General features: G+C 41.7%; 1 protein-coding gene across 1 annotated transcript in view; it reads right to left on the bottom strand.

The window, feature by feature from the left end:
• Positions 1–25,434, bottom strand: part of MORC1 (MORC family CW-type zinc finger 1) — a 224,168-nt gene that overhangs the window by 33,592 nt on the left and 165,142 nt on the right. Inside the window, exons 19-20 of the mRNA XM_075542961.1 lie at positions 3,417–3,597; positions 1,496–1,559 (exon numbers count right to left, since the gene is read on the bottom strand). Of these exons, the coding sequence (XP_075399076.1) occupies positions 1,496–1,559; positions 3,417–3,597 (245 nt within the window). The remainder of the gene's footprint in view (positions 1–1,495; positions 1,560–3,416; positions 3,598–25,434) is intronic.

Raw genomic sequence — 25,434 nt, 5'->3', positions numbered from 1 at the left:
AGAAGTCCAAGCTGCACTGAACATATAGTGAAGAGCAAGGCTCCAGGAATTGACAGGATATAAATGGAGATGGTTCAACAAGTTGATGTAGGGCTGCAAAGTACTCAAATAGTCCATGCCAAGGAATTCTAACTACAGCTACCGGCCAACTGGCTAGAAGAAATCCATACATATGCCCATTCCAACAAAAGGCAGACATTATCAACCAATCTCATTTAAATCATATGCAAGTAAATGTTGAAGATAATTAAAATGATTATAGCAGTACATTAACAGCGACCTGCCAGAAATTCCTACTGGATTCAAAAGAGGACCTAAAACAAGGAATAACAATGCTGATCTGAGACAGGTCTTGGATGAAAGCAGAGAATACAAGAAAGGTGTTTACTTGTATTTTATTAACTATGCAAAGGCATTTGACTGTGTGGATAATACCCAACGATGGATCACATTGTAATGAATGGGCGTACCAAAATATTGCATTGTATTCATGGGGAATCTGTACATAGACCCAGAGTCTTGTATGCACAGGTAAACTTGGCAGTGAATTAGAAAATACTGGAGGAGGATTGATGCTTTCCAATTCTGGTGTTGGTTAAAAATACTGAGAAGTACCACGGGCTTCCAGAGGAACAAACAGATGTCCTGAGGAAGGATGACTCAGAGTGCTCCTTCGAAACGAGGGTGGCAAGATATACTTTGACCGTGTTATCAGTAGAGATCAGTGCCTGGGAACGGACATCATGCTTGATCAAAGAGAGAGGCAGCAATGAAGAGGAGGCCCCTCTGTGAGATGGAATGACGCAGTGGCTGAACCAGGTGCTGCAGCGAAACAAGTGTGCAGCTAGGTCCGGGCTGGACCGGGCTTCATTCTGCTGTGTATCGGGGTTCTAGGAGTTCAGCTTGGCTGGAGGGCATGCGGCAACAGCCGCGGCAAGTGTCTTAAAAAGAGCCAAGGTAATTGGGCTGCAGAGTTTGATTTTTCATATTTCTATTGGAGAGCCGAGACAGTCCAGTGATTTTATTTTAAACACGGTGAAAGTCAAGAAAACTCTACCATTCAGCGATTCTTATAATTACATAAATGTAGACAAGGAGGTAATGAATCACAGAGAAAAGTCAGCTTATGATTTGATATTCATACTTTGTAACTGTGACATTTTCCGTTCTTTGTCTACAATACAGTAAGTTAAATTACTTGCACGCTTTGAGCAAGAAGTTGAACCATTTCATTTCTCCATTTCATTCTCCCCCAATCCTTACAAGGGAAATGAAAACATTGGTGGGGGGGAGGGGGGAAGAATAGTGCATTCTGTTCTTGTCTGTGTTCTTAGTAGAACTTGGTCTCATTCTTTGTTTTTAATTGGTCCCATTCTTAATTGCATTTGTTTGTTACAATTACTACTTTCTTTTTTCTTGTATTTAAACATTGATGATTATTTTTCAAGAGTGTAATTGCACTCACTTGGAATTTTTGTAATTGCAGAACACTGACCTTTTTGAATCAGGCAATGAAGAGCTTCTCTTTATTCTTGGAACACTGCACAGCTCCGGATTTGCTTCAAAAGAGCACAAACAAAGTGAAGACAATGGTGTTTTGATGACCAGAATTGACCTGAACCAAAAACAGTGCTAGCAATTCACTAACTGCATATCTATCGTTTAGGGCTGTATGCAAACACCCATTTGTAAAGTTACACTAATGTAGTCTTAAAGTAGTTTATCAACATCTTTATGGAAAATGTAGTAGTCTGTCTTCTCTCTCAGTGAACCTTAGACTTTTTGGTCCAGAGAGGTTAGTGATTTGTTTAAACTCACACAGAGAAGCAGGAATATCTTTGTGCACCATTGAGTGAATGTCTTGTTGGTACAATAGAAGCAATGAACCTAGGTGTCTTTCTTCCAGCTCTCTCTAACTCTTTGTGATAGGCAGTTCCATCAAAATAACTTTTACCAACAAGTTTAGGTCTTGGAGGCCATCTGGAACAGCTTAACAATGAGGACGGTTTTAGATCATGAGTTACCTGACACCTCTACCAAAAAAAGAACAAAAGTCGCTGTCCTCAAATCAATGCCAACCTGTAGAACAGGGCCATACTGCCCCTGTGAGTTTCTGAGGCTGTAACTCTTTTCTTGTGACATACAGATGTTGACTGTAACTCTTTACATAAGTAGAAAGCCCCTAGTTCCCCCCCACTCAGTGAAGCAGCTGGTGTTTTCAAACTGCTGGCCTTGTAGTCAGCAGTCTAACGCGTAACCACGACACCATCAGTGCTCCTTTTCCTGACACCTTTCGGAAAATACAGAAAACAACAAAAATAGACGGAGAGAGCCCCCCCCCCCCCGCCTCTCAGCAGGCGTCCTTTGTTTTCCTCATTGACACACACACAAAATACCTTTGCTAGCAGAATTGTCAACCAATCCGCAATTAACACCATCTGACAACATTTCACAATGTGTTCCTGTCAAATCCAGGATGAATGCTTCAAATTAAATGATTAATTTTTTAGGGCCAAAATTGTACAAATTAGTTTTCCAGTATCACTTGAAAATCCAACAGGACCAAACTTGAAGGCACGACAGTATGAGTTTGAAACATTTATAAGCGATCGACTTCAAAATTAAGAAATCTTCCCTAGAAAAGGCAAACCTGATTACAGAACTGCAAACTAGCTTAATTAAGATGAAAAAGAAAAAGCGTTATTTCTTAGAGGTCTTACTAAAGGGCCTAAATAAATAGAACGTTATGAATGAACAGCTGATGGGGTTACCTAAACAGCGAAGCAGGAAGGAAGATTGCAACCACCAGCCAGCCTGCAGAGGTACACAGACCGGTAAGAAAGGGCTTGTGGTTGATGGTGCCAACAGGCGCTGAGACGGAGACTTGCTAGAGAGACCTGGTGTTATTAAACCGCCACTTAATATTTTAAATAAGTCTGATCTTTTCAGTAAGTTAAGTCTCTCACCTGAGATAAGTTAGATCCCATGGAGATAAATTCGTAGAATGGCACTTAGTTATCTCAGAGAAAACATGAGCTGCTGGAAAGGGACTAAGCGATTGAAAGTAGGGCAATGCCGTCATAATTATCCAAAGAGATACTGAAAAGCATAGTCCAGCCCTCGGCAACACTGGAAGTGGAATGTAGCCTAAGGAAGCCATGACTCAACTACTAGGAATCTCAGGCTTGGTGGTGGAGGTGAAGGCAGTTTTCTGGAAGAAGGACTTTTCTGTCCCTTCAAAATGCTTGAGGTTTTCAACCCAATCCACTCTTTTTCCAATTCAACGATACATTGAATTTTTAAAGATCCTTCCTATTGACAAACTTCAGATTTACAGCTCAGGGCTGTCACCTGAGCCTTACTGAGGACTGCTCAAGCAAACAGCAAATACAAGTACAACAAGTTTTGCTTTTTACCTTTGGTCACAAGAGGAACTTCCTTTTCTTCTTGTTTGAAGGAGATGTCGGTGTCTCTTTTATCTAAAGCCTGAGAAACAAGATTGTTATTTAAAGCTGCACACAAGCATAGGGCGTACTTCAGTGCCTGGGTCACCTGAGCAAGATCATTCAGGTAGTAGCCTTTGCGCACATGCAAGGACTGGAGGGAGAGCGTTGTAAAGGCGAGTCATAGAACACTGTGTATAGCACGCATTTCCAGAATGATAGTCGCTTTAGTTAACATATTTGCTTCGACAATTTTTCAAGATCTTGACCATTGTACCAGGATGATTAAACTTTTTATCTTACACAGATGCAGCAGTCTCACCAATAACGGAGTCGAGTATTTGCTTCACCAGGAGACCATCAAGTCTCGGCTGTTCTGAGGAGTTTGTGGCAGAGCCCCATTCCAATGCGGTGAAACTCTGGTGGGATGTTGAGTCCTGAATCTCAGGTGCTGAAGCATGGCGGGTAAGCATATGGGGATGAGGCGCTGCACTGTGGGAGGGGCCTATTGGAGCACAGGGCACCTTAATTTCTGATATTATCCTAGCGAAGCAGATGCAAAGGCACTTCAGAGCTACATTTTCTTCAGTGTTGCATCAGTGGTTGTTGGCATGCAGTGTGTGGGGATATTTGTGTACGTTCAGATGCAGGAGCTGGGAGGGGAGTGTCCCATTCAGAAACCATGGCTGTTATTGGTTGGGGAATCCTTTGGTAGCCAGTTTATTCGACTCACACACCGGAAGGGACATTTTGGGCATGGGCTTCTTCAAATCTAAGATTGTGTGTGTGTGCGCGTGTGTGCGTGTGCACACACCTCAGAAAAACAGACCCCCCTGTAAATCTGAGAGAAGGTGGGGAAACAGCAGTGAAAATTTAAAAACGAAGAAGACTCTTGAACTGAAGACCCCGTGATGTAGCTGAGATATTTCCACACGCCACACATCCCCTTGCTCTGTGTTTTCTGACGCTTGTCCACTCTGAATGCATCCTTCACCTTTCAAGTCCCTCCAATGTGCTGTGGAGAGGATGGCAATGCTCCCTTTTCTCCTCTCCAGGAAACGAGGGCCTACTTTTACATGGCATTCTGTAAACAGTGCTCTCTCGGGAGCCAGGTTAAATGGACAAGTGTGTAGCCTAGCAACGAAAGAATTGTAGCTTCCCCTCACTACTATTCTCTATTTGACCCAAATCAAGAGAAATGAAAGCCTTGTGAATTGAAAATAAAAAACAATCTATTTTAAGTTCATTTTTAGAGAGCCTGGTGATGCTGTGGGTTAAGTTCAAACCCACCACCTGCTCTGCTGGAGAAAGACGAGGCTGTCTGTCCCCATAAAGACTCACAGACTGAGAAGCCTTAAATAACAGTTCTGGCCAATTGACCCATATGTTCAGTAAGTCATATCGGCTTGATAGCAGACTATGCTACTTTTGCCTACTTCAAGATATTTTTATCTGGTTATTGTTATTAATTAGGAGCTAATACATATTTTATATGATTCCATAGTTCAATCACATAAAGCAGAATTGTACAATTACTACCACAATCAATTTCAAAGCATCCTTTTTCTTCCTGGACTCCTTGACATTGTCTCTCTTTTATCCACCCCACTGCACTGTACCCCCCCCCCCACACACACACACCTGAAACCCTTATTCTACTTGCTGTCCCTAAAGATTCATCCATCCTATGTTTCATATACTGAAAACATAACTTCATGAGGGTGACCTCCAATGACATACCACCTCTAAGACACACCCTAATCTGAACATACAAAAATACAGAAAACCTTGAAAACCAGATCATGTCCAGCGTGCATCAGAGCGGGGATCAAATGACAAACTTTTAAAAATCACTTTATTGGGGTTCATACATCTCATCACAATCCACACATACATCAATTGTGCAAAGCACACTTATACATTTGTTGTCCTCATCATTCTCAAAACTCTTGCTTTCCGTTGGGCTCCTGGAATCGGCTCCTCATTTTTCTTCACCCACCCTCCCTGCCAGCTCCCCCCCATCCATGAACCATTGATAATTTATAAATTAGTATTTTATCATATCTTACACTGCCTGGCGTCTCCCTTCACCCACTTTTCTGTTGCCCATCCCCCAGGGAGGAGGTTATATGTAGATCCTTGTAATAAGTTCCCCCTTTCTACCCCACCTTCCTTCTTCCCTCCTGGTATTGGCACTATCAACACCGGCCCTGAGGGGTTCATCTGTCCTGGATTCCCTGTGTCTCTGGTTCCCATCTGCACCGCTGTGCATCCTCTGGTCTAACCAGGTTTGCAAGGTAGAATTGGGATCGTGATAGTAGTGGAAGCATTCAAGAACTAGAGGAAGGTTGTGAGTTTCATCAATGCTACAGTGCACCCTGAGTGACTCATCTCCTCCCCACTACCCCTCTGAAAGGGGTGTCCAGTTGTCTACAGATGGGCATTGGGTCCCCATCACACACTCTCCTTTCACGATGATATGATTTCCCCCACTTTCGTGCTTGACAGCTGGTCCCCTCTACCGTTCATGATCACACATGTTGGTGTGCTGCTTCCATGTGGGCTTTGTTACTTCTGGGTTAGATGGGCACTTGTATCTCTCAGTAGTGGCACCATCAGCCTTCTTCACCACACTTGATTATGCACACATTCGTCTTCAGCATTTATACGAGGAAAGTGATCACACAATGATGGTTTTTGTTCTTTGGTGTCTGCTACCTGATCCCTTCAACACCTCGTGATCACACAGGCTTGTATACTTCTTCCCTGTGGGTTTTGTTGCTTCTGAGATAGATGGCCGCTTTACCTTCAAGCCTTTAAGACCCCAGATGTTATATCTTTTGATAGCCGGGCACCATCAGTTTTCTTCACCACATTTGCTTATACACACGTTTGTCTTCAGCGATCATGTCAGGGAGGTGGTGCATCATGGAATGACAGTTTAGCTGAGCAAAGTGCTCTTGTATTAAGGGAATGCACATGAGGAGGCCCAGTGTCCACCTGCTACCCTACTACTAAACCTATAAATATATGCACATAGGTCTGTTTCCCCCATAATCATAAGTATATTTACATATGTACATGTCTGTAGTAGGCCTCTATGTATGCTCTTTGCCTCCTACTCCTTTCCTCAATTTCCTTATGCTTTCCTCCTGTCCCACTACCATGTTCAGCCTTCATTCTGATTTCAGTAATTCCAGGGATAAAGGAACAATGAGTGGTTCAAAACCAGTGCCAGGGAGAGGATGGGAGGACTGGTAGAGAGTGACCAAGGGCAAGGTAACTGAGAGGAATTACTGAAACCAGAATGAAGACAACTTTTTAACTGTTCAAGTCAGGTTTATATCACTTTGGTCTTCTATACATGTCTCTGCAATGCACTCTGTTTAGTAATTATTTTCCTCCCATCCCTCAATTATGGATAAAGAGTGATCATCAGAGGTTTATTTCCCACGTAGTTCCCACACATGTATCTTGGGCGCCCACTTGTCATCCATTGCCTTCTGCAAACTGCATTCTCACAGTTCAGGCTCTGGTACTAATCCCTCCTTCAACTCTGGATTATGTGAGTTGCAATCCTGTGGTGACTCAGGATAGTGTGCTTCTTCCATATAGACTTGGTTGACATCTCCCTAAAAGAGCTACTTGTTTGGAGACAAGATTTTCAGATCTCAGATGCTATGTTATCTGAGAACCAGGCACCATCGAATTTCTTTGCCACATTTTGCTATAGCACCCGTATCTTCTGTGTTCCCTTCCGGAGGGAAAGATCATTTTATGTGTATACTGTAAATAAGTGTATGCTCCAGGTAGCCATCAAAATGCAACTTTTCATTTTGTCAAAATATTGAAAGTAACTTTAGAATGAGTGTGAAGCAGAACGGTTTTCAATGGCTAATTTTAAGAAGTAGATCATCAGGCCTTGCTAGTGAAGCGCCCCGGGCGAATTCAACTCTCCAAACTCTCAGGAAGCAGCCAAGCACTGCGACCAGCCACACGGTGAGGACTCCCAAAGAGGAGTGATTTAATATCTGTAGTTATGGCCACTTTGCTTAAACCACGGTGATCCTTCCCAGGACGCCTTATTTTCCTTGGAAATGAATCTTATGATGAAAATCAGAGAAGATGCAAGTGCCAAGAGGGACACAAATGACAGCAGTCTTAGCAGGGGGCTTTAGCGGTTTGTGTGAGTACTATAGCGTCACGAAAGTCATGTTGCCTTTTATTCTTCAGCTCTCTTTAAACTCCCCCTGGTTGGGGGATATTTCCACTAGGATCCAATATGCTACCCTCCAAATGCAAAACTATTGCTTTTACAAAGGTTTACCATCTCACTGCAGGGAGAGTCCCTTTGCTTTCTTTCCTTTAATTGGAAGCCTAGACATAACTTAAGGAAAACAACTCGCAGCTTTCACAGGCATCCTTTGAAGGAACCTAGTGTGAATATTGGAATTCAGGGGCTTCTTTCTAGAACAAGGTAGTCGTAGCTGTGAGGGTCTGACATTTTTCATGCCGAGACCAGAAGAGACACACTTGTCCTTTCGGTGATGCTATTTGCGCACTTTTGATGCTGTTTACGAAGCTCCGCTACACACATTCATTTATTCCATTACAGAAAAATTCTTCAGTCGCTTAGGGTAAACTGGGTTTCACACTCTGCACATTGGGGATATCTATTTCCTACAGTCTCCCCTAAGTCAGGGAACAGATAACACCTCCCCCACAGTAAATGAGATTATAGTTAAGTCCTAACATGAACCTTAAGACACCTTAATTAAAATTATGTTAACGATGAGCAGGATGGGATTTGTCAGTTCTCCAGGGGATGCCATGGATCAGTATAATACCACACAGTTAATTTTGCAAAGTATCTATTTAAGAGGATAAATAAATCATAACTCAGTAAGAGGAGATGAGATTATAGCATCGGCAGCTGAGCAACACCTCTCTAATCCAATCATTAAGTCAATGGAGGAACTGGATAATCCAACCGTATCTGATTTCCTTCCTTCTAGTCCATTGCCACTCCACCCCCACCCCAAGCACATACCACTATCTGGTAGCTGTTGTGGCTGCCAGGTGAATAAATGTCTTCCTGCAAAATTCAGCGGCCCTTTCCGGTACCTTTCTGGCAGAGTTCACATGACAAACTAGGACCCTCTCTTTCGTCTCCGAATGTCATCAAAGATGGTTGTGTTCCTATTGCGGGTGAACAGTACAAAGTCCTTGTCTTTATAGAGCACATGTTTAGCGTGTGTGAAAGGGTTCAAGAGGTTGAATAAATTAACATATGAATGTATAAGGTAAATGTATAACGTAAATTCTGTCAAAGAAATAACACACGTGAGAGGGGCAGACGCTACTACATAATGTGACCTCATCGTCTCCTGCTCTGGCCCGATAGCCTGCCTTCCTCCTCTCTACCCACTTTCCCGCAGAACATACTCCTCGCACAAAACTTTTGCTTACTGTTTCTCTACAGGGCATGTTCCCCAGGAATTTTCTAGTTTTCCTTTACACATCACTTCCGAGGAGTCTTTTCAGCTACTCCATGTAGAATTCCAATTCACTCCCGACTGGACGCAGCCAACATGGCCCCCATCCCTGCTTCATCTGCCTCCTGCTTCATCTGCCTCCTGCTTCATCTGCCTCCTTAGTACTTGACTTGTTGTGGTGGTTCAATCATTCAAAATATTGTACGTAGTTCTCTTGTTTGTTGACTGACTCCTCTCCTGGAATGAAAGTACCATAAAGGGCAAAACAGACTGTCTGCTTCCCCCCCCCCCTTAACGATGCCAACGTCTGGGGTACTATCTGATACTCAGGGAGGCGTTGGGCTGCTATAACCTGAATGTCAGCAGTTTGAACCAATGAGCAGTATTTTGGGGGCAGAGACGAGGCTGTCTGCTTCCATAGAAACGCATCGCCTTGGGAGCCTCACGAGGCGGTTCTCTTCTGCCCTATAAGGTCGCTATGGTTTGGAATCCACTTGGTGGCAGTGGGTTTGGATTGTTTGGTTTATACTCTCAGAATGAATAAAAGCAAACAAACACACACAAATCAGGAACATGTGTGTTCTTCTGTGTTACCTTTCTACTAGGCAGTTGAAATAAGAAAGACAGTTTTCAAAGATGTGAATCAGACACAATCAGGGCGTTGGCGATGCAGGAAGGTCTGAGTGGCTAGATCCCAGTGCGAGGAAGCGTAAGGTGCGTGGGGTAAAATCTCACAGGAGACAGGCACAGGTCATCAAGAGTCTTGGAGTTACATCCAGAATACTGAGGTCTGAGCAGAAGACTGACATGATATGACATACAGACTAAACACAACATTCTGATTTTTAGATGTACCACGAGTACACCCAAATTATCCTAATGAACCATTTGGATAACTTAGAGGGTGCTTCTATAGCACTAAGGAGTCCTAGTGGCCCTGTGGGTTAGGCACTGATCTCCTAACCTCAAGGTGCACAGTTCAAAACCAGCAGCCACTCCACAGGAGGAAGATGAGGCTGTCAGCACCGGTAAAGATTTGCAGTTTCAGAACCCCTATAGAGGATCACTGTGAGTCGAAATAGATTCATTGGCAGTGGGTTTGATTTGAGAGGCTAAAGCACCAGTGAGCCACCACTTGCTTGAAAGTTTCCCTTTCTTTCATGATACTGAAGAACTTGTGCAGAACGGTGGAACATGATCACACATAATGCCAGAAGACGAGCCCTTCAGGCCAAAATATAACTGAAGAAGGGCTGACTTCTCAAAATAGAGTTGGACAGAGTGATGCAGATGTGGTGAAACTTTGGAGACCTTCCACTGAGGATGGGCACAACTCAAAAGGTGAAACACCTGGAAAGACCTATTAATAATCAGAAAGTGGAATGAGCATAGTTTGAATCTAGGAAAATTGGAAGGTGTCAAAATGAGAAAGAAGACATAAAGATTGATATCCTAGAAATTATTGAGCTGACATGGACTGATATTAGCCATTCTGCATCAGAAAAGCATATGAGTTACTATGTTGCAAATGATACATTCAAGGGGGGTGGCGTCAGGTTCATCATCAAAAAGAATGTTTCAAGATCTCTCTTGAAGTACAGGACTGTCTATGAGAGGATAATAGCTATTGAACTAACTATATATAATATATATGACAGTCTTGTTAATACAATTATTATTCTAATTTTTCCACCAACCACTAAAGCTAGTGATGAAGAAATTAGAAGAATTCTACTAATGTCCTTGGTCTGAAATTGATCAAACATGCATTCTAGATACATTGATAATTATTGGCAATTTGAATGCAAAAATTGGAAAGAGTAAAAAACAGTAGTTGGAAAATATAGTCATGGTGACAGAAATGAAGGTGACAATCCCACGATAAAATGTTAAAAGACCAACCAAATATTCAGTACAAATACCTTATTTCAATAAGGTATTCAGTACAAATACCTAATGTCAATCTATAATAGTAGATTATGCCAGATGGAATACACAGGACTCAAAGTGACTATATCTCTGGGGAGAGGCGATGGAAAAGCCCAATATCAACAGCCAGAAACAAGGGCCAGGGCAGAGTGTGTGACAGATCATCAATTACTCATATGCAAGTTCATGTTGCGGATGAAGAAAATGAAAAGGAGTCCGCGAGAGCCAAAATACAACCTTGACTATATCCTACCAAAATTTCGAAAGCATCTCAAAAATAGACTTGGATCATTGAGCACAAATGACAGAAGACTTAATGAGCTGCGGAATGACATCAAGCACATCAGACATGAAGGAAACAAAATCCAGGGCAGATAACCCCTTCAGGACCAGTGGTGAGATTGGCGATGCCTGGAGGGTGGAGGGAATGTGGGGAGGAAAGGAGGAACCGAATACGAGAATCTATGTACAGCCTCCTCCCTGGGGGGTGACAACAAAGGAGTGGGTGAGGGGAGACGTCAGACAGTGTAAGATATGACAAAATAATAATAATTTATGAATTATGAAGGGGGCTTAGGAAGGAGGGGAGAGCGGGGAGGGAGGGGAAAATGAGGAGCTGATATTAAGGGCTCAAGTAGAAAGCAAATGTTTTGAGAATGATGATGGCAACAGATGTACAAATGTGCTTGACACAATGGATGGATGGATGGATGGATTGTGATAAGAATTGCACGAGCCCCGAATAAAATGATTTTCTTTAAAAAGAAGTAAAATCTCCTGGAAAATAAAAAAGAAGAAAAGCAAAGATCTAAGTGGATGTCAGAAGAGGCTGGAGCTTGCTCTTCAGTGTAGAGCAGTGAAGCAAAGAGGAGAAAATGATAAAGTAAGAGTCCTGGACAGAACATCTCCAAGTGCAAGTCAAGAAGCCAAAGTAAACCACGTCTTGTAGCCACAACCCACTACCCCACCAGGACGCCTTCACGGTGAATGTGCTCAGCGTTTGTCTGCGAATCCAAGGGTTAGATGCAAGTACCACAGAGTGAGAAATGCACCTCTGTAAAGAAAGGCGGAAGTCGCCCTGCCATGGAAAGAGCCGGATCCTGTAGGCTGAGCATGCATGGGTTTCAGCTACAGAAAGGCCTGGAAGGATTTGGAAAAGTTAAAGGAGACCAAGAGATGTTTGTTTTTATTAAGTAATTTCATCGAAACAGTAACCAAACCTCAGCTGCTAATGCTTTCTTAAAACGTGAGCTTCACCCCTGATGTGCTGATTTGCCGATTCGTCTGATTCAGTACATAATTTGAATCACCACATACATCATTTGTTAACAATGGTTTAGTTCCTTTGGCAGTCCCACAAAACCTAAAAGAGACACTTTCTGAGTATTTATGAAGTAGCATTTTTAGGAGAGAGCTCTTGAAAAATGGTAAAGCAGAAAACCACACACACACACACACACACACACACACACACACAAAGACATTCCTAGCCATCTTTCTCTACCCCCAGAAGGGGTCACAATCCTATGTTAGGTACCGGAGGCTTCATTTTTTTTATCATAAACACCAGAGGCTCCATCTCCAGACTCTTAAAAATGCATCTGTCAGTGGCGATCTGGCCATCAAGTGTTTTAAATTGCCTCCAGATTGGAAAAGTGCAATGACCATCTGTCAATCCATTTTGAGACTGCTTTCACGCCCAAGCGACAACAACAACAAAAGCAACGAATGACCCCAGAGGACAAAAGGACCAAAGTCAAGCAACTAAGAAGGGCAGTATGGTTCCTGGTTATTAAACCGGCAGGTCTAATCTACCTACATTGACAACCACAATATAGATATTCTCGGCTGCCTGAATCTGCATTAACTGAAAAAAAGATTACAATGAAACGGAGAAGCGGTCGATGTAAGATATGAAAACAATAATAATTTATAATTTATCAAGGGGATCATGAGGGTGGGAGGTGGATAAACAGAGGAGCTGATACCAAGGGCTCAAACGGAAAGTAAATGTTTAGAACATATGCTTGATACAAGTGATGTGTGGATTGCTATAAGAGCTGTAAGAGGCCCCAATAAAATGATCTTATTAAAACTGTGGGAAAATACAAATACGTACAAAGAAGCAAATGGGGCTACAAATTAGTTAGAAATTTTAGACAAGTTTGGTGTGGTGTCTGTGCTCCACTAGGAAGAAGAAAAACACAGAGATGTCAGAACTTTGTTCACTCTGGCTTGAGTCTCAGCAAATGAATGATTCCCTGGAAACTTGCCTAACTTAATGCTGGCACTAGTAAGTTGATTGTCCTGCTGTTCTTGAATTTCACAGCTTACTTCAGCTAGATCATTTGGTTAATCACTCACCTCTGGGGGCCTGGCTCTCTAATTTCCTCAGTTGCCTTGAGGAACAGATCTTACAGGATAGCCAACCTGTGGAGCTGCCTCTTGCATCTTCTCTGATGACCTAACAGAATGATAGGAAGCTTCATTGCACTTTTCACTACTGCTAGTCAACAGAGTGTAGTGACAACTGATCAGATAGCAGGAGTTTTGAGGGCACTGATAAACTGATAACAAATGTACCCCCAGGCCTGAGGTGGTATGGTGCTCAATAAGCAAACTCACTTGAGCACATAGTGCATAACGCTGTGCACTGGTATATGATTCTGACTCATAGAAACCCTCTGTAAGATTTCCGAGGCTGGCCATGTATTAATAGAAAAGGCTAAACCCAACAGACACACCCATGTATACATACTAGCATGTCGTCATCATAAAGTTTTACAGCACCAGATATGAGGATAGCCCCAGCTTTCTCCACCGAGCGGCTGGTAGATTTGAACTACAGCACAGGCCTGTGGTTCACAGTTCAGTGTTTACTGGCAGCACTGCCAAGGAGTTCTTAATTGGCCCTATATAAATCCTTAATTGCAAGAGTACCACAGGGTGCCTCTCCACTAGCAGACGAATTGTAATCTTCACAGACACGGAATCTCCGGATAGATGCAGGCACCTGGCACATTGATAAGAGGTGCTACAAAATAATTCTATTTACTCTCCATCAGGGGTTGATCCTGGCCGAGGAAATGGTCTCTCTATTCCAGGAGTCAGGAATTAATTAATGGAAATGCTAAGAAGATAATGCTGATGACTGTTAGGTGTCTAGGTTGATTGGAAAAAGAAGAACCGGAGGTAAAGCGGTGAAGAATTCATTGTATAAATCATATATTGCATGACTAAGGATTGGATGGTTGTGAAGAAGAAAAGTTAACTTAATATAGGCACAGATTAGTATGGATTGATTTTTTTTCCCCATTCAAGACAGCTGGAGAGTGCTCATCTACTGAACTTTGAAAACCTGTTTCAGCCAAAGTAGTTATTCAAGGCAATAAATATTTGTATCTCTGAGTAAAGTGCCTTGTTGTATTCTTTTGTATCAATAGGTTGTAGAAGACATGACATCGAGATAGAAGGTAAAATAGCATTCTATAGCGAGAGGTAGTTAAGTGTGTGGGAGCTGAAATTGAGCAGCTAGGGTTCAAGATGTGTACATCCTGAGAGCGCGGCCCTGATCTAGTATTATTTTCTTTTTGGTAAGATGGGCATAAAAACATCATTTCCTAGGTTATTAAAAGGACTCGATAACATAACACCTGGGAAGTGTAGGATCTGAATTTTAACATGGCCATCTAGAGAGAGGAGAGGCTAACACACTCACCACACACACATGTGTATCCGAACATAGTAACATCTCACAGGATCAGATGTAATACATTTGGATCACTCAAGCCCTCCTAACTCCCAGGAACCCTAAAGGACAGAGTACCACTGTCCCCTGGAGTTCCCAAGGTTGTAAATCTAGGAAGCACAATGTCTCCTTGTTCTCCCACAGAACAGCTGGTGATTTGAACTATCAAATCCTTTCAGGTAAAGTCCACATGAAGAAGCACACTGGCCTGTGTGATCAAGAGGTGGCGATGGGAAGAGAGATCAGTAATTCAAAGACAAGCAACCAAATTGGTATGAAGGGGCATGGACAAAATGGAGACCCAAGGACCTCCTGTGAGATAACAGGACAATCTTTCACAAAGGGGCCACACAGAAGGGATGATATATATATTCAGGGTGCAGCATAGCACTGCTTGTTGAAACACATAACTACCTTCTAGTTCTTTAATATTTCCTCTCCTTATATTATGGTCTTAGTTTTACCTCATTAATCCTGTTAGACATGCATATGTTCATGTGTATAATTAAGATCGTTCCATGCATGAAAACCAAAATAGATAAACCCTTCAGAAACAGTAACAAGAGTAATGATTCCATGACGGTACAGAAAGAGGGAGGGGACTGATAGCATTGAGGACTCTGTAACCCCGCTCGAGGGGAACGGATAACTGAGTGGCAGGTGAACAGATATTTTGGATAAATGCAAGCTACGGGAGGGGGGAAGGAATAACAACACGAATACTATGTAATATGATAACAAGGGTTCTTGTGGGGGAGGGCGAGGACAAAGGGGAGCTAATACCCAAGAGTGCAAGAAGAAAGTGTTTTGAAAATTATGGTGGCCAAAAAAAAAAAAAAGGAAATGATGGTGGCAACAATTGTACATGCTTGATCTAATTGAACTATGGATTATTTTCATATCTGTGGCGTTCCCAAGAAGATGGGGAAAACACCCACTTTAGGTTAGCAGCCAAGCTGTACCACCAAGAGTCATTTGGGATCATGCTAGCTACCCTAACTTGGTGGCTATAACTACCACTGCGCTAGGCAGCCTGTGACAAATAATGAAAGGCACTTGCTGCAGTGAAAGACAGCGTACTCTCAGATCAGAGGGAGGGAACTGAGGGGATTCCGTAAAGGATTAAGCTTTCATTTTTTAAAAAAACTCATTCTTTTCAAGACAGGTTTTTTATATATCTGGAAAATCCCTATAGCTCACACTGAATTTCTGTTGGAAATGTCCACAACTCCAAATGGAATGCAGCGTCTTACAGCGTGGGCTATGAAAATGGATGCTTTATAGTGGACAAAAAGCAGAACATAAATCAATGTTAAAAGGGAAAATTCCAGGGACATGAATAAGCGTATGATCTGATGCCATGAGAGCTAAGGACATTGAAGCCGATGCCACATTATTGAGGAGCCTGTGAAACATACACATTGTGTACAACAAAGAGACAGACATGCAAAATGACTAAAAAAAATTACCTCACTGGGAAAAGAAGAAGAATGTGGCTGTAAAAATAATTTCAATAGATTGTAGACCTTACGGAAAAAGCATTGGGAGAGAGGACAGAGGCTGCAGGTGTTTGGAAAAGAAACCAAACTGAACAATGAACCACAGCTGTTTTGTAGAATGAATAAGTATATGAGTGAAACAGTCATCAATCGAAAGATTTAAAATAAATATGAACATAATATCAAGTATGAATATTATCTAATCAATACTATTTGAGATTTACTATAAATATGAAACATAATCAATACTATTTTCAGTTCACTTGAACCTTTGCAATTGGCAAAAGAGGAGTCAGAGTGAAATCTCTTCCAAAGTGCGAAAAAGAAGAAAATAAAGCACTCTGACATGGATATATATATATATGTATATACATATACATGTATATTTAAAAGGCAGGCTAATAGACATTGTTAATGTAGCAAAGGAAAGGAAAAGCCAAACAGAATGTTTCTCTCCCCCCCCCCATAAATGCAACTGGAGTTGATTTCTATTCATAGTGCCTTTATAAAGGGTTTCCTACATTGGCTGTGAATCCTTATGGCAATAGACAGCCTCGCCTTTCTCCCTCAGAGTAGCTGGTTGGTTTGAACCACTGACCTAGCAGTTAGCAGTCATATGCTTGCCTGACACCACCACCAGAGCTCCTTGTGAAGGGAAAAATCTAGACTAGGGCACAGACAGACACAGAGCAGGGTGCCCCCGCCAGTGCCTACCTAGTGCTATAGTTGTGTTGTTGACATCATGTATGCCGTGCACTGTGGGGAGGTGGAGGCAGCCATCTGGCTGGGTACAGTGTAAATATTCGGGCACTAGCTTTCCCAGCCGTTGTCAGATTGCAATCGGGTCTGCCATGCAAACTGGCACAGAAGGGGGAGAATACGTAGTTTAAGTCAATACATGTTTTCCAGTGAGGCTGAGGCAATATATCTTTTAAATGGCTAAACTGCCATTATGACTTTATTATACAACTGTCTCGTGAGATTGAACAATGGAAAAGCATTTCTGGGGGTTCAACTTCCCTTAGTGTGCTGGCATATACGTCTGAGTCCATTACACCTGAAAATAAGGCCCCGGGCTCTAGAAATCCACCAAAATAATACATACTACCTTGCTGAATGGTGGAGGGGCCTGTACAGTAACGAATCGGCTGTCCTTAAGTGCCAAATTCCCGCGCCATTGTTTACCTGTTTTCCTTCTTTAAATGTGACAGGTACAGGACCAGACTGATCCCACATACACACTATTTAGAAAATAACTGGGAAGATGCACAGAGGTGAAGAAAAAAATTTTAAAGAAAAATTATGAGTTTAAGAAATGACAAACTGTCAGAAGTAATTACTGAATTATCACATTATTAAAGTATTGCCCGAATTCCTCAAGTATAACCAAAAATAATGTGCATCTCTGAGCAACGCATTTGTATCCAACTTAATAAGACACCATGAGTTTGAAAGCAAGTAGGCTGTGTCTTTGTCTTACAGAGAGATAAAAACATCTTTACAAGCATGTACACAAATAATGCTGGAATTTGAGAAACAGTACATAAAAGCAACAACCATTACAGAAATACCATACCTGATTTATGAAAAAGCAATAGCTAAAAGGCCTACACAAAGCTCAGAGTGGTGACAGCAATGGCTACAGGAAAGACGTGCAAAGACTTTGAAGAGTTTGCAAAGTAAAGGTGACTAGTAGCATTCACAGTCATACCTCTCTCACACGTCTTTGAAGTGGTAAACAGTGTTGTCATTTACGACATTGGGTGCAATTTTGCCTTTCTTTCTGGAGTTTAATTAAATGTTGGCCCTTTTCCTTTTGAAAATAGGATTCCCTTTCTTCGTGGCCTGGGTGGTAGTTCTGTTTTCGTTCAAGGCTGTCAAATCTATTCTAGCTCACGGAGACCCCATTTCACAGAGTAGAAGTACCCCCACAGGGTTCTGGGGCTGAAATTCTTATGGAAGCAGCTTACCGTCTTTCTCCTGTGAAGCTGCTGGCTGGGTTTGAGTGGCCAACCTTTGGGGTTCCAACGGAACACAGTTCTGAAGGGAGGTGGGGAGACCCCAAATTTCACCATATTCTGTAGATACTTATTAAGCCTTTTCAAGACAAAGGCAAGCTGAAAGCAATCACCATAAATGAAGGGACATCATCAGCATGCAACCAACATGGAGTCTCTGAGTCACAGCCATTGGGGCCCGTTCTACATGGCAGGATACAGAGGAAATCAACACAAAATCACGATGGGTCAAGCCATCACTGCTGCAGGTGGGATCACAGAAACCAGAAAAGACCCTTGACGAGGATACTGGTACCAATGCTCACTTGAAAAACTCAACAGACTTGCTTCTGGGATTGGGTCGAGGTTGGGGTGCAACTCATGGCCACGTGACTCTGAGTTATAGTCACCAAGGTCCCAACTTTTAGCTAACCTGCAGTCACTGCTCATGCATCCTATGGACACACCCAAGCAAGTCCCCGGTTGTCCACGTAATCCTGAGGGCAAAACGGCCCTTCTCTGAGATGTTCCGGGGATTGTACTCTATTTTCAAACATATCCTCTTCCGAAAGGCAAAGCTGCCCTTTCATAAACTTGCCCAAGACTTATGTAAGTATTCACCACATTGTTGGCTTCTTGGTCAGACGGAGCCTATGTCATGATTCAAGGCAGAGTTTGGGTACCAGGAAAAAGAAGACGGCCCTGGACAGTGTGGATTTTCACAGTGGACAGTGTGGATTTTCACAGTGGCTGCACCAACGCTCTCAAACATAACACGCTTGTGAGGCTGGAGCAGGGCCAGGCAGGGTTTCATTCTGTTGTACGCAGGATCACTATGAGTCGGACGGCGCATCACTACAGAAAACCGTCAACCACAGTCTTTCACAAACCAAGTGCTTTAGAATTGAAGCTTTAATTCAGCGCTTCATCATGACAACATCAGGACTCCTTACTGTTAATATCAAGGCTTCCTACCTCCATTTAAGAATGACTGCTAGATATTTTCAGTTTGTCTTCACATGCCTTCTTAAAAATATAGTTATAATTTATGAATTAAATTAAATGATAACTGAAAAGAAGGGACACAGGAGGAGGACAATTTTTTCCCTTGAGACTACTCTGAAAATAACAAGAGAAGCATGTACAGCTTAGATAATTTTCAGACAGTAACATCTCATGTATGGATGCTTAACATGGACAATAAACTATCTCTACGGTTATAGAAAACTGAATTTTGAATTATAAATTCAAATGAATAGTTCTTAGGTGATTATCCATTACACTTGAGTTAAACGTTGTCTTATTCATCTTTGAAGCCCTGGTACCTGGCATTCCCATACCTTGACTCCATTTCCAAAGAATCAGCAAGGGGTTTTCTGAGTCTTCTCTGTACAAATGAAAATAACTCAACCACTTAGCTTAGCGCTTTACCACCCTGATAATGAGTATGAAAAACCTGATTGACAAAGTAGGAGGCATAAGCTCTAGGTTCAACCCTACCAGTTGGTATAGCCTTGGGCAAATAATTTAATTTTCTGAGTCATATTTCTTTATCTAAGAACTGGGTTATTCAGTTACTTTTGGCACTAATTCCAGTGACATATCCCATCTAATCTTTGTGAATGTGAATAAATCTCAAGGTGTCATTTAGATAATAAAGTTTATCTCACCAGGATTATATCCGGATTCTTATTGTTGGTTTCAACTTCTATCAATGCTGTACAGTCCTGCATAGGATTTTGACTATATTTTCTTTTCATTTCCAAAGAAGAGGCCTACAGCAAAATATTAACAGCAACAACGACAAAAATGGAAATATTAGTAACAACTGCAGGGTTACAATCTAACAACTTCTTTCCTTCATTTGTTAAGCTTTAATAACAGCAAACTTCTGTGGGGTATACAGAGAAAAGTCAGTTTCTGACCATTGCTCTTTGGAAGTGTACGGTGAAGACAAGCATACATGAAAGTTAAATAACAACGCACCATCATATAAAAGATCATAAGGCAAATTAAAAGTCAAATGAATTCTAGAAATAAGGAGGCTAGACAGTGAACTAAAGGGCCAGCAGCATTTCCCAAAGGTTCTGAAAGAATTACTGTTTATTTACCAAATCAGTCGTGTCTCTTATGTATGTCTCGTTTGTTTTGGACATGCTATTAGAAGAGTCTAGTATGTGAAGAAGGATCTCATGCATCGTAAAAGAGAGGGCCCACAAAATCGAGGAGGAGCCTCACCATGAGAACCCGCACAGGGGCTGCAACAGTAGACTCAAACACAACCATAACTGCGTGGATCGTGCAGGACTAAGAAGCACTGTTTCGCTCTGTTGAACATGGGGCTATTTTGAGTCATACATGACTCAATAGCACTTAACAGCCAAAACCATAAATGTATGTGTACAGCATTATTAAAACATACGTAGATGTGGTTTGAAGGGGAAAAAATCTACATAACTTTCAAAATAGGTATGGCAGCCTCTTAGGATGGAGCTACTAACCAATGGATATTCAGTCTATCTAGGATTACTTAATGTGACTACTACAGTCATTGTCATTTTTGACATTGAAAGGTAGGTTTCATAATTGAAACAACTGGAATATAAAATTTAAGTGGCAGGGAATGGTATCGCTTAATCGGGATGACCAGCTTCGGCAGACAAGAACTGTACCTTATTCCTCAGTGAATCCCTAGCACCCAGCCCCAAGCAATTGCTTTCATATGTTTGTTGGCTGAAATGCATCAATAAAGACAATCGTCAAAAATTCAAATGAATGAAAAGTTTGCATATGTGGGAAATAACAGATCTATTTTAACAGGTGTGGCATGTTCAGGATATGGTCTACAATTTTGTTTCAGAATTAAAAAGTGGAACCGTTTAGAAAGGCAGGGCGTAATCATGACAATTATCTAGAATAATAGTTCATTAATTATCTTCATTAGTAGAAATGAACACTAGTGCCTGTAACCTAAGCCTTAGTTAATTCCTGAGCCATTACCATCAAGTCTATGAGATTTATTTCGAGCATATCTGCCTTCCTAATTTTATGCTGCTTAACCTAATATTAATACTAATTGCATTTTCTGCACCTCTTCTTTTCATGGTGTTAATACGTGATGTTGTGATTACTAGTCAGAATGTTGGAAAATGACCGCACTAATCCTCAGGCAACCAAAAACCACTTCAACTACTGTGGAAGATCTGATTAAATTAATTTTAAGTGCTTATAAGAAGGTTCTTGTGAGCTATCCTCCTCGCATGTAAATTGCCTTAAGTATGGTGTCTTTTCTCGTGTGAGGTCATTGTATCTTATCAAGAATTAACCTAGAACCTGTCTCTATTTCCTCTCCTTTCTAATCACACCATTGTAGAATGACTGACAATAAAACATTCTTACTGAGATCATCCCTCTTACCCCTAACTCACTAAGTGAAATAATAGACATTTTTTTAAAGGACTTGTTTGGCCTCCAGTTCCTTCACACACACCTGTGTCCTCCCTATCCTCTCAACCTAAGCCCAAACCCACTGCCATCAAAATTGATTCTGACTTGGTGACCTGACCTAGGGTTTCTGAAGCGGTACATCTTTGTGAGAGCAGACAGCCTCGTCTTTCACTTGCAGAGCTACTGGTGGGTTTGAACCTTGGACCTTACGACAGGTGGTTCAACACTTATCCCATTTCACTACTAGGTTTCCTCTCATCACTGGCCGTGTTGTTGTTGTGAGGTGCCATTGGGTCAGTCCTGACTCAGAGTGACCCTATGTACAACAGAACAACACATTCCCCAGGCCCTGCCGGTCCTCACAATTGCTTTTATGTCTGAGCCCGTTGTTGTAGCCACTGTGTCAGTCCATCTTGCCCAGAGCCTCCTTGGTGCTGCCCTCCCCTTTATCAAGTGTGATGCAGCTATCCAGAGACTGGTCTCTCCTGATGCGTCCAAAGTACATGAGATGATGTCTCTCCATCCTTGCCTTTAGGGAGCTTTCTTTGTCTTCCAAGACACATCTGATTGTTCTTTTGGCAGTCCATAGCACTTTCAAGATTTTGCCAATACCATGGTTCAAGTGCATTCAATTTTGCTTCGGTCTTCCTTATTCTATGCCCAACTTTGCATATGAGGCTATTGGAGATACATGGCTTGGGTACGATGCACCTCAATCCCCAAAATAACAAGCTTGCCTCTCAATACTTCAAAGAGGTCTTTTACAGCAGATTTACTTACCATAGTGTGTTAGCTGACCATAAGATGCTAGAATTCCTAAGTTTCTAACTAGTCATTTTTTTCTTACCCCTCAACCTCATTCACATCCATGGTCTTAATTATCTAGATGTGCTATAACAGAAATTCTAAAAATGGAGAGCTCTAAGTAACAGAATCTTATTTGCTCACAAGCCAGGAGACCAGAAATCTGAATTCAGGGAGACTATGAACTGGAAGTAACCCAATGACAGTGCGTTTGAGTTTAGCCATAGCAGAAGGCTTTCCATTTCAAGTTGAATGTTTCATGGGTGCTACACTGCACCCTGACTTGCTCAGCAATTCCTGTGACCCTTCTGTAAAGAGATGTCCAATTGTCTACAAATGGGCTTTGGGTCTCCACTCTGCACTCCCCCTCATTCACAATGATATAATTTATTGTTCTGGGTGTTTGATGCTGATAACCGGATCCCATCGACACCTCATGATCACACAGGCTGGTGTGCTACTTCCTTGTGGACTTTGTTGCTTCTCAGCTAGATGGCCGCTTGTTTGCCTTTTATACCCCAAACTCTGTATCTTTTGATGTAGCCGGGCACCATCAGCTTTCTTCACCTTATGTGCTATATTCTAGCTTGTATTTATCTCTCTATATCAAAAGATATTGACCTGAGAATACTTGGCACTAAATCGGCCTCTATCCATTGTTGAGTAGAATTATAACTCCAGGCCTAGAGCTAAGGGTTTGCAACACGTATTATGAGAGAAGAGTGTGGTGCAATCCGTAACACCCACCTATATTAAAGTGCCTCACAAGTTTGTCTCCAATCTAGACCTTGTTTCTGACATTGAGAATCACAAGGGTGACCTTTTGCTCAACATATGCACTTGTAAATCTCAAACTACTTAAAGCGAACTCATGCTCCTTTCCACGAACCTCGTCACCTTCTAGGATCCCCAGTTTTATTGAACCATCCAACCTAGTGCAAGGACCTCAAATTCCATTCTTGTCATTTCCTTCTGTTTCATTCTCTAACTCCAATAGATCACCAAGACCAGCTAGTGCTACAACTTTAAAGCAAACATAAGAAAAATCAAGTCTCTCCGTCTCCACCATCACTCTAGTCTACACTCCAATCTTTCTTGAGGATACCAGTATAATATCGTCCTTACTGATCTGCCCACATCCCCTCCACTCGCCACTGTCCTTTCTTCAATACACACCCACTGTGGTCTGTTCTAGAGAATCTGATCACACCACTTCCTGGATGAAGTCCGTTGATGGTTTCCTATCGCTTTCAGGACAAATACAAACTCCCATATCAGGGGCTGTACACGTTGCACAGGTCACTACACACCTCACACCTGGGTCCATCACACTGCAGTATTGCAGCTGGCTTGTCTTGATCAGGTGCAATACTCTGCCTTCACCAAATGTCTTTCTGGCAAATGCGGTTTGCATTTGTTCAAAAATGGTCATGCTTTTGCCATTACCAACTAGAATGTGCAGAAGGTCAGTAGTCGCTTTTTCAGGGGAAACCTGCCTCTCCCCTCAGATAACCCTCTATTAAAAGTGCTCACGATCTATCTTTCATAACAGCTGCCACACTAGCAGGTTACATTTGGTATTAGGTGATTGTCTGTCTCCCTCAGTAGACTAGCAGTTCATTTAGAAACAGGGACATTATGTGGCTCTGCTCCCCACTGAATTCCTGTAGCTAGAATTCTGAATTATACATTGTTAATTAGTGCTTATCATATATATAGATATTAGATGTGGCACTAAGTGCATTGCATCTCTACAGCTTTGTCTAAAATGTGTCGTCTTAACATGTGGGAACACTCTGAACTTCCTGATCACTTGTATGTTTTTAAACATGCGGCATCCCCACAAAATAAACCAACTCACTGCATAGCTTGAACCTGCACCACTGTTAAGCTTTTCCGGAAATCAGGATGAAAAAGGAACATGTTACTTTTTATATTACAAACATGTAGTGCTTTGAACCAGCCAAATGTTGGATAAGTATCTGTTGAATACATGAATGTACACATTCAAACATGATATGATATTCAAAGTAACTGAAAAATTAAAATTCTGTAATAGTGGCAGACAGAGTCAGCTTGGTTCATATAGATTCAATGGATGAATTAGGATCGATACTTTAGAATTATTAGGAGCTGGATTTCAAATAAGAAGCCCTGGCGGCATAGTGGTTAAAAACGTGACTGCTAATAGCTTGAACCCCCAGCCATTCCGCAGAAGAAAGACGTGGTAGTCTGCTGTGCACAGAGTGGCACGTGGGAAACCCTGTCGAACAGGTCTACTCTGCCTCCCATGGCCTCTGTAAGCTGGAATGCACTCGAAAGTAGTGAGTGGGGTCAGTTCATTTGGATTTCAAATATTTTAACAGGATGTGCGACCCAACAAATAGAATGAGCAAAAAGAGAGATTTATGCGGCAAAAACTTCTCCATCACTACATATTTTCAACAAGAGTCTGGGCACCGTTTTCCAAAATATTCCCAAAGGAAAGTGTGTGATATTTTTGTAATGTGATCATTGTTTGGAACAACTTCTTTTGGAAGAACCATTCCGAAAACAGCTCCCTATGACTGTATGTGTGTGTGTTTGTGTGTGTGTATGAGAGAGAGAGAGAGAGAGAGAGAGAGAGAGAGAGAGAGAGAGAGAGAGAGAGAGAGAGAGAGAGAGAAACTCTAAAGGTATTTTTGACCAAATTAGTATTGCTTTCAGAACCTAGGACAATTCATTTGAGTATTTTCCATAGTAGATTGAAGTCATCACTTAAGGGTGAGTTAATTTTTAGAAATAATAAAAAGGTATTAGAAGTCCAACATGATGCAAAAGTTGATAAACTAGGCAATCGTTTTTCAACTTAAAAAAGCAGTTAGTGAAATGATTTCTGTGTTCCCTGGATATTGGCCCTGAGATATGGTAAATGCTCCCTCAATGGTAGGGATCCTTATTATTCTAAGGAAAGTTAAATATGAAGATTCATTCTCATAAGTGAATTCAACAAGAGTATAATAAAGCAATGAATGTATAGCAATTTTAACAGAAACAAACCTTTTAGATACATGAAATTTCTATGTTAAAATA

Source organism: Tenrec ecaudatus, chromosome 2 (genome assembly GCF_050624435.1).
Source record: "Tenrec ecaudatus isolate mTenEca1 chromosome 2, mTenEca1.hap1, whole genome shotgun sequence".
Lineage (NCBI taxonomy): Eukaryota > Metazoa > Chordata > Mammalia > Afrosoricida > Tenrecidae > Tenrec > Tenrec ecaudatus.
The sequence above is the reverse complement of the archived record's forward strand: the minus strand, read 5'-3'. Positions and strand labels throughout refer to the sequence as shown.